Source organism: Populus trichocarpa, chromosome 13 (assembly GCF_000002775.5).
Source record: "Populus trichocarpa isolate Nisqually-1 chromosome 13, P.trichocarpa_v4.1, whole genome shotgun sequence".
In the NCBI taxonomy this organism is placed as follows: Eukaryota; Viridiplantae; Streptophyta; class Magnoliopsida; order Malpighiales; family Salicaceae; genus Populus; species Populus trichocarpa.
The window spans coordinates 3,610,556-3,620,574 of record NC_037297.2 but is presented as its reverse complement, the minus strand read 5'-3'; the positions used below and the strand labels follow the sequence as shown (position 1 = coordinate 3,620,574).

General features: G+C 33.5%; 1 protein-coding gene across 1 annotated transcript; it reads right to left on the bottom strand.

Moving 5' to 3' along the window:
- Positions 1-833: 833 nt before the first annotated feature.
- Positions 834-3,968, bottom strand: LOC7474641 (GDSL esterase/lipase LTL1). The gene is made up of 5 exons (XM_024583467.2): positions 3,561-3,968; positions 3,320-3,447; positions 2,849-3,091; positions 1,908-2,160; positions 834-1,274 (listed from the first exon to the last, which is right to left on the bottom strand). The coding sequence occupies exons 1-5, from the start codon at positions 3,904-3,906 to the stop codon at positions 1,042-1,044; spliced, it is 1,203 nt and encodes a 400-aa protein (XP_024439235.1). The 5' UTR covers positions 3,907-3,968; the 3' UTR covers positions 834-1,041.
- Between the last annotated feature and the right edge of the window lie 6,051 nt (positions 3,969-10,019).

The window sequence follows — 10,019 nt, the reverse complement described above, 5'->3', positions numbered from 1 at the left end:
AGTCAGAGATTTCACAAATTGAGTCGAGTTAATTTGATTCATTTTTGGGTTGTTTTTTAATTTATTTTTTTAATTTTTTTTGTTTTCACAGAAAATATTTTTTTGTTTTAATTTAAGCATGATTAATTTTATTATTAGTATGCATGCTAGGATTTTAATTTTATATCAATTGTAAGTTTGAATATATGCTTAATATATGCTAGTATTATTTTATTATATTTGTATTAAAAACATGTTTATCTTGAGTTTTATTTTTACATGTTTATAGATTTAGACATGCATCACTTTAGGCTTTTTTTAAATAATTTTTTATGTTTTTAATGCTAGATAAACTGAACATTTTTATTTACTGAAATATATTTACAAACTTTCATATAAAGAGGGCACCCTTGTACCATAAAAAAATAATCAAGGGGATATATCGAGGTATTGGCCCTTCACTTTCTTGATTACTAACTTCTATAGTCATTCTTAACAAAAACATACTGAAGAATGTTGAGTATGGCTGGTGTTCTAAAGTCCAAGGACACGAGACCTCTTTCTCCGGCTGTTTGAAAGAGCCGAATAAGGCTACACTGTCAAATTCATGAAAAGTTGAAAGACTATACTGCTATCTCAAAAACGTTAAGTGTTTTTAGACAGTAGAATCTCCCAAATGGAGTTTTGAACTTGGAACTTCTAGACGAGCTGGGTTTAGCTTGCACAGTACTGTGTAGTTTAGGGGTGGGGTGGTAGTAGGTAGTAGTTATCAATGGCTCTAGTGCAATTAACAGGGAGAAACACAAGATTACTAGTGGTTTACTTTCTCACAAAACGTTTCTGACACCAATACAAAATCGCAAATCATTTTTCCACCATCGTACTATTATTAACGAGGGATCTAGCCAGTACATGCGCAACCCCATCAGCTAACACTTAATTAATACTCCGAACAAACCCACCAACCTCACCTAATCAAGGTGCAAACAATATTAATGAAGAATATAATTGTTCATAATGTTCAATTATAAGCACTGGACTAGCCAGTAGTGGTATAGATAATTAAACCCTAGAATCCAAAGCCATGATGGTGCTGAGATTCATTGGGTTCATGTACTTGGTGTCGCCAGTCACGATAGTGCTGACGATGATTCTGTTAGCTCTCTCAGTTGGGTGGAATGGATCCCAAAATGCAAAGATATCTCTGTTAGGGCACAAGTTGGAAGCTATTGTGCACAATCCGATCCCATTAAAACGTCCTTGTCCACAGCATGCAACCTGCGATGTCACAAATCCTGCGTATATGTATGCCAACCAACATCAGCAATGTTTATTGGTTTAGTCTTACAAGTCAAACCTCTTTAAAATCCAATTACTAAGCAGTAAAATGAATTATTCCTTTTCTTCTTTGTATTTAGATAAAGCTCTGAACTCAAGTCCTTTTAAGAGAAAGAAATATACTAATACATGCAATTGAGCCACAACTCATTAATTTGACCAGTGAAATGAAATAATTTGTTAACTAATTTCTATTGTAATTATATTGTTTCATGAAAAATAATGTGTGTGTATATATACACATATTAATTGCTTACGAAGTTGGTCCGACACTATATATATGGACAAACCATGCACGACAATAAATGGTTAAAAATAAATGTAATGTGAACCATTTCCTTCTCTGCAGTATCGATAAATTGTGTGCAGAGCAAGGGACCAAACTGTGGCTAGTCCGAGTAATGTTGTCTTCTGAGAGGATATTGCATATCTTGATTTTTATTTATGTGTGTAAAGTATAAACAGATCCTTCCATTAATGTTTTTTTTTCCTTTTGGTCTCCTAAACTTATTGCTACAAGTTTGTTGCATCTGCAATTATTTATGTATATGAACATGTGCTTTTGAGTAATATTTATTCTGATGACTTACCATATGCCTGAGGATTAGTAACGAAATCCATGTTCATTTCATAAGCATTGGCAGCAATAAAAACATCCGATCCAATTTCCATATTGAGTTCAGTTATCATTTGCACAAGCTGTGGGTTGAACAAGGCAGCTGCTCTCTGCAGTTCAACGGCACATTCTCCATTTCTGCTCCTTGTTGCCCTCTCAGCTGGAACACAACCTAATGGTCCGGTCCCCGTCACCAAAATCCTACGTGCTCCCAATTCATATACCCTCTGCATTGTGAAACATTAATTCATATTAGTAGTTAGAAATAATTTCAATGCAAAATAAGAGCATTATCAAAGAAACTTTTCTACAGTAGGTGAAACAATTTATGCAATGTTGCAGTGTTCATGGCTATCTAGCAAGTAATTAAATTGGACTGTAAACGTGAGAGTAAGAGATATATTCTGTATAGATGGATCTGACCAAAAGGCTTTAATGAGAAAATCATCTATCAATGAAAATGCCCTTAAAGGCTTTAAATAACATGTCAGAAAGCATCAAATGCTAAATATTGGCCCGCAGAACATTACTCAAATTAACCAATAAACTAACTCATTGTCGGCTTCACAAAGTCTTGAAAAACTTATCTTGCTTCATGAAAGGGAAAATTAATGCACTTGGTGGGTGAATTTAAGCCACAAAAAACCCACAGATGAGGCCCTCTAATATTTCACTGCTGAATGCTTGGGCCTAATCATTCTGTACATTAGACACTAGTTTCTATAAAACTATATGGTACTTAAATTTTGCTCCCACGTACTTCTATTTGAACTTGTTGCTATAGCCTACCTCATGATCTCTTTATAGTGTTTGATTTTTGCACCATAAATTTGAAAAAAAAAAAAAAAGTAAATGAGATATTTAAAGTATAATCAATATGGCCAGAAAAGGATATAAAACATATATATTAATTACCACTAGGATTTTGCGGTACTCGGAGATGAGATAGACAACATAATCAGGGAGGGCGAATTGGCGAGATCTTGCAGAAAAGGGCACCAAGTAGTAGTTGTTAACAAAGTCATTGCCACCTAGGGTCATCAGGACAAGTGCTTCATTAACCAGTCGCTGAGCTTGCTCAGGTCCAATAAGTGCACTAACCCTTTGCTGGTATTGTTGAAAGAATTGCAATTGCTGGCCGATTCGGATGATGTTGAGCTGCAATGTAGGATAATTGATCAAATAAGCTTGATATATGAACTTTTTTTTTCCCATTCCCACAATATAAACTAAATTAATATCAGGCGTGCTTCAGTTTAGAAGTCACGGTCTTCCTTCTTGAATTGATGGAAAAGGACATTCAATAAAATCTAGAAAGTAAACAATATTAAATAGGTATTGGAAATTACGTGATACATCAAGAATCCGAATTGAAAATGGACTTACAAACTGAACTCCAGTATCATTGAGAATTCCAATTCCAGCAGAGGCAAAGTTGGCTCCGACAAGTAGTTTTTCTCCATTGAGCTCGGGAGCTAAGTATGGCAATGTGGGTTCCGAGCCAATTGCCTCACCTAGTAATATACAGTATTGACATTAAACTAGAGTGCAAGAGATTAATAACATGATATGCATGCGCGCAATCCAATAAAAAATCAGATTGATAAAAAAAAAAAAAAACCCCTACTAATGAGGTCAGGGATGTTAAGGCCATTGGAGAAACGTCCAGTAGCACGACGAGTTGGATAATCGACGCCATACGGTGGTGCGTCAGCTCGGGCAGTGGTTGCAAGGTAATTATTGTTTCCATTATCGACTAACGAATCACCAAAAACAAAGAAAGCCCTAGCCTCAACTTGAGGAATAACACCTGCTAGTGTTACCACCAGCCCTAAAATTAGCAAAGAAATGAAACATGGCGAGGTATCCTTGGACATTTTTCCAAGCAACCCTAGCACAGCTCTTATGGGTGCACTGACACTATTGTGATGCGCAAGTAAATGATGAATGAAGCAGGTATAAATAGTGTTCATCGCTTCATGTTATGAGCCTTTGATCGATGCTACATTAATGACGTGCTCAACCACCAAGCGTCTGATAGATAAGGGCGGCTGTAAAAACCGAAGCCAGCACGTCCAAGGTGTTTCAGTCTGCTATATAGCAGAGCGATAGAATTATCCACCATGCCTTGCACTTGTGCTTGACAACTTGCTACTGCAGTCAATTAATTTTCATATTGTAGTGACAACACAGTTGAGCTGGCAATGGTAATTAGAGTTTGGATGCTCAATAAATATACAACTATATATCAATAGTACATGTAATTAAGCACTTCAATTTTTTTAAAAAACATTTAAAAACAAATGCAGAAATTTATATGAATGAATAAATTCCAAAAACTTCTATGACCTCTCTGGAGATCTCGGAGAAAAACAAATACAAATTAAAGGAAAAAAAAGAGAAAACGTACATCAAAAGAGAGAGAGAGTGAAGACTCCTCCTACTCCTATAACAAATACAAAAACAATATCAGCAAAGGCTTGAGAAGCAGCGTATATGACATTAATTTGTGATCTGCATTATCTCTGAAAGCTTTGTTTCTCCTTTTCGGTCAGAACTGAAAGCGTATCCATGTGTTAACCAGCTTACAATATTCAAGGCAACTTGATGGTGATGGATTAAATGTGATCCGGCTTTGGTCGATAAACACCATCCACACAGCCAGTACGTTAGTAGGGCTAAATCCATCATATACACTACAACTAGCATCAGCTAATTAAATTGTGGGGAAATGAAATATTGTTTAGAGTCGGTAGCTAGAAAAGAAAAGATGGCTTCAATCCTTAATTATTTGCTCTCTTTTTTCCTGGCAACATACAGTGCCCCGTAGGCCTAGAAAATGTTATATAACTAATTAATATTAGAAGGAAACCACACCTCAGACACGGGTTTTTCCAGGAAATGTGGCTTTCCGATCCAATAAGCCATTAATTGACATTAATATTATTGTTGTTCTCTTTTTATTGCAATTTGTTAGGGCCATAACTAGGGAACATATCAATATCCAGTGATGAAGGAGCCATGTGACAAACATTAATAGGGTGGGGATGATTTTATCTACCTCTCCCACATTATCCCACCCGAATTAATCAAAATGAAAAGGCACCATAAAAAAAGGTCTAAGCATGGTGGATATGATGCTAAGATAACACTAGTAAGAAGCTTTATCAGCTATTAAAAATAGATTATTTATATATATGTAAAACTGGATCCATAACTAATTAATTTAGACTTTTAAATTAAAAAAAATTGTTCTTTTATATAGGTAAATTATCACATGTACAACCTCACGTATAGATATATGTTACACGTGAGCTTACGACGGCAAGGAGTCATAGAAGTCGCCGCCTAATTATTTGGTTTATGATCACTAGAAACTCAAGTATACTGGTTTTATTAGAGATTTCAAAGGTAATGGACTAATGGTGGTTAGGAAAGGTATTAGCACCCTTAGTGCATCCTACTTAAGGTAAACTGCTTTGTCACTACCGGAATTCATATATTTTCGACGGAATTTCTTGTCGGTATTTGTACTATCATTCTATCGGCAATTATTTTACCGACGAAATTATAGACGAAAATGTTTTGTCAATAAAACTCTCGTTGGTAGTATTTGGTATGTCGATAATAATTTTTTTATTATTATCGATGGATTTACTGACAGGAAAAGCACACTAAATAAAATTTATCCGCTTCATTTCGTCGATATTTCCCTTGAGAAGCTTGTCATATAACCAACAAAAATATTGTATGCAATTCCGTCGGTGATTATATAAAAATATTTTTAAAAAAAATCTATTTAACAAAACTAGAAAATAATTAAATTAATATAAATCAACACTTCATAACACTCAGGAACTGAGTTGCTTGGAAAAAGAGAGAGAAGAAAATCAAATCAAACAAATTTGCAACAAATAAATAACACAAAAAAATATAAACCTGAGAAGACGTATTTCAGAACCCATAATCTAGCAACACATAAAAAAACTTTAATTGAAATTGAACAATAAAATTGAAAAAAAATTCCAACAAAATTGATCTCATATGAAAAAAAAATCTTTTAACATTCACACAATTATTAAGAACTAAGAAAATTAAAAATAAGATAAAAAAAATATAATACAAAAAAAGGAAGAAAAAAATCTTACTTTAATGTAGTTGCGAGTGAAGCTAAAAAGATAAAAGAAAAAAAATTCATAAAATATGTTAATTAAAAGAAAAACTGAGAAGAGAAAATAGAAGAAGAGGAGAAAACAAACCTTAGCCTGGAGGAGAAGAGAAGGAGTTGAGGAGAGGAGAGAGGAGAAAGAAAGAAAGGGATTTTGGTGTTTTTTACATAAGGAAAAGAACGTGCGAAGAATACGTGCGTCAGTTGTGAAATGAGAGATTCTAATCTTTTTAGTGGGGCATTTTACCAACAGTTTTACCGATAGAGAATTAAAAATTAATATTTTTAATCATTCCATCAATGATTTCGTCTATTATATTTAATTTAAATTTTCAATTTAATTGAAAATTTTCAGAAACCGCCAAATATGACTAATGACTTTCCAATCCTTCGGTGATTCTTTTTGTAATATTTAATTTAAATTTTCAATTTAATAAAAATTTTTCAAAAACCGGCCGAATAACACTGACAATATTTCAATTCGTCGGTGATTTCGTCTATAAAGAACATTAATTAATAGTGTAATTAAGAAGTGAACAGTTCCAAAGCTTTCTGAAAAATACCGATGAAATTAATCCATCAGTGATTCCCTTTGTAATTGACATGATAAACAGTGCCCGGGATAAGTAAACAGTTTACCAACAAGTTTACGAACAGATTTTATTGGCGATATTAATACCGTCGGTAATTATGTCGGTATAAATGACATGTCATCATACTTTTTGGATTTGTTTTAATTTCTTCTTTTCCTACTGTAATCCCCTCGGTATATAATAAAGGAATATTTATGTCGGTGAAATTCACTGCTATTTACCGACAGAAATATTTCGTTAGTGTTTCCGTTTGTATTTGTCAACTTTCTGGTAATATGTGGTCTAAATGCGGTTTAAGGTTTTTGATGAGTTTTTAAATAGTAGTCAATCTATGGCTTAGGGTGAAGATTCATTCGTGGGCCTAAATCTGGCTTTTCGAATTTATTATGGGCTCGTGTGCCCAAAACAATTGTTATGGAAATGATTCATGCAAGTGCCCTGACAAAGTTCACTTATCCTGGAAAGCGTAAGTGTTTTCCACAACTCGAGTGTTGTGGTGAAAAATACTTTCAATTAAAAATAATGAATATTTAGAATAATTTTGAGAATTTTCTGGTCAACTTCTGATATTTAGATATCAGTCTACTTGTAGTTTCAATATTTATACCATGATATTGACCATTAATTTTCATGAATTAAAAATTTGTAAGTTATTGGAATATTGGTCAAATTCTCATAGATTTAGTAAACTGGTTATTAAATTCAAAATGCATGCTAAAAAAATAAAACGTACTATCAACAATGCAAAAAAACAACAGATCATCATCAACATGCAAAATCATCCAAATTCCAAAACTGCCAACCTAAAAAAACATATATTTTTATGCAATTTGAATTCAAAACGTCTTCCTAAACCCTTAACCAGAACCAAATAAAACCCGGCAACCGAGAAACATGTAAGGACTAACAGAAGAACATCATAACCTAGCTAACATATTTGGAAAATTCCAAATCAAACTTAGATGCAAACATAACATATTAAAGTAATCATCAACATGTCAATACATTCAAAACATTGCATTTAAAGAATAAAAATCAATCTAATATGCCTCATGGACTTCACTTTCAAGGCTTGCAAAAATATACCTTCCAAGCTTGAAATCTTCAAATAGGAATTGATTTCTGATACTACCTTCTTTTTTCTTTTCTCCAAACTCAGAAAAAGCAAGCTGAATCCTTTCCTGAGATCATAAACTTGATTGAATCACTTGAAACTTAATCAAAATTTCTTTACCCTTTTTCTCTCTCCTCCTTCCTCCTCTGATTTCCTTTCATTTTATAGGCATATTCAGAGCTTCCAAATGAGTTTGTTATGGTTCTAGCAAACTAAAATTAGGCTGGTTTCACCACTGATCAATGGTTTTTTATTTAAATAGTTTTGTAACAAACTTGGAGGCCAATATAAAGTGTTTCTAACCTTTTAATCTTGAAAAAAGGTTTTAAACCCTTTATAAAAACCCTCATGGAGTTTTTAAATGTGAAAGCATAAAAGAGTTGGGTTGTTTTGTGCAAATGAGTTTCAGTTAAGGCTGATTGGGTTGACTATTTTCATGGCTTCGCTGGAGCAACACTAACGTAAACATCGCATGAGATTATCTGATCATGGTAGAGGGGGTGTATACTTTTACATTGGATCCAAACTTGCTCAATTTGAAGGTCTGTAACTCCACATTTATTTATTTGAAAGTGTCAACCTAATCAGCATATAATCTGAAAATGCAGGGTGGCTAATCATGGACATGTTGCTGAGATCATTAGAACAAATGGGTGATTTCATGGAAATAGGGTTATAGAAGGGGCGCTTCTCAATAAAATGGTGGTCGTTACAGCCTCAAAGGTGGTCATAAATGCCACATTCACTTACATGAAAGTGCCTACTTGATCAGCTAAAATTGTTGAAAAAGAAGGTGCATAGTAGCTGAACGACGTCGTTTTGGCTAAACCCTACAAATTAGGATTTGACAAACTTCAATTAAATCCTTATTTTTCCTATTTCTTTTAATTTTACCCATGATTTCCCTCTGAAGTAACTCTTAATTTCATATAATTTCACTCCTACCAAACTCCATTGCCATCCATTGATTTGAGAGCCTTTACAATTTGATTATTGGTTTTTAATTTGTTCAATTGGATCTCAATTAACCACTAAACTTTCAAATTTCTTCAATTTTATCCCTAATTTTAATGATTTCGAACCCTAAAATCTCGCGCTTCTTACAACTTAGTCCTTGATTTTGAATTCCTTCAATAAAGGCTCTAATTGCTCATTAAACTTCAATATTTGTGCAGTTAAGCCCTTGATTCGACCAAATAAACTTTTAAAATTTGCAATCCAGCTCCAACATTTTAATTTATTTTAATTAAAGCCTAAATTGACTTCAAGAATTAAGTTTCCTTGGAATTAATTTTTACAAAGTCAATTGGTTCAAATCAGGGGTAAAATCACAAGAAAATTAAAGTTTTGGGGTCAATTAAGGGCTAAATTAAAAAAATTCAAAGTCAATGACCATTTTGACAAGAGCCGAACTCTGGGATAAAAATGAATCAAAATTAGGGGTGACATTGAAAAGATTTGAAAGTTTAATAGTCAATTAAGGGTTAAATTGATGAAATTTGTAGCCAATGACCATTTTGAAAATGGTGTTGAACTCTGGGGACCCAATTGGATGAAATCAGGGGTGAAATTGAAGAGAATTGAAAGTTTAATGGTTAAATAGGGGTTAAATTATAGAAATCTAAGCTTGAGGACCAAAATGAAAAAGACGTTGAAATCCATAGCTGAAATTAAAGTTTGTAAGAGGCAAAATTGCTCAAAATTAAAAGTTTGTAGCCAATGAGGGGTGTAATTGAAAGAAATTACAAATCAGAGAACTAAATTAAACTTTACCAAAACAACGCCATTTTGATTATTATTCATCATTTTCTTCAACATTCACCAAAAAGAATGCTCAGGGGGCTACTTTTCAAGGACATTTAATGCTTCTTGTCTCTATAAAATTTGACAAAACTTTGAGAAAAATGATCACCTAACATTCGATTACATGCCGATATGGCTTTTTCTGGCCAATTGACACCACAATGGTCGTGGAACCAGCCCAAAGAAGTCAACTCAAGCAGTCTTCAACCGACAAATTTAACAGATCATGATGGCCACTATGAGCCAATGATTGAGATCTTTCATGGCTGATTCAAGGGTCAAGATTGGACACTATTAAAAACAAAATGTTCTTCTTCCACCCTTTATAAATATGGGTGAATTTAATGGTCTGAGAAGGAAGAAAATGGGGTGAAAAGTTGACAAAAAAACTAGCCTCCCTCTCTATTT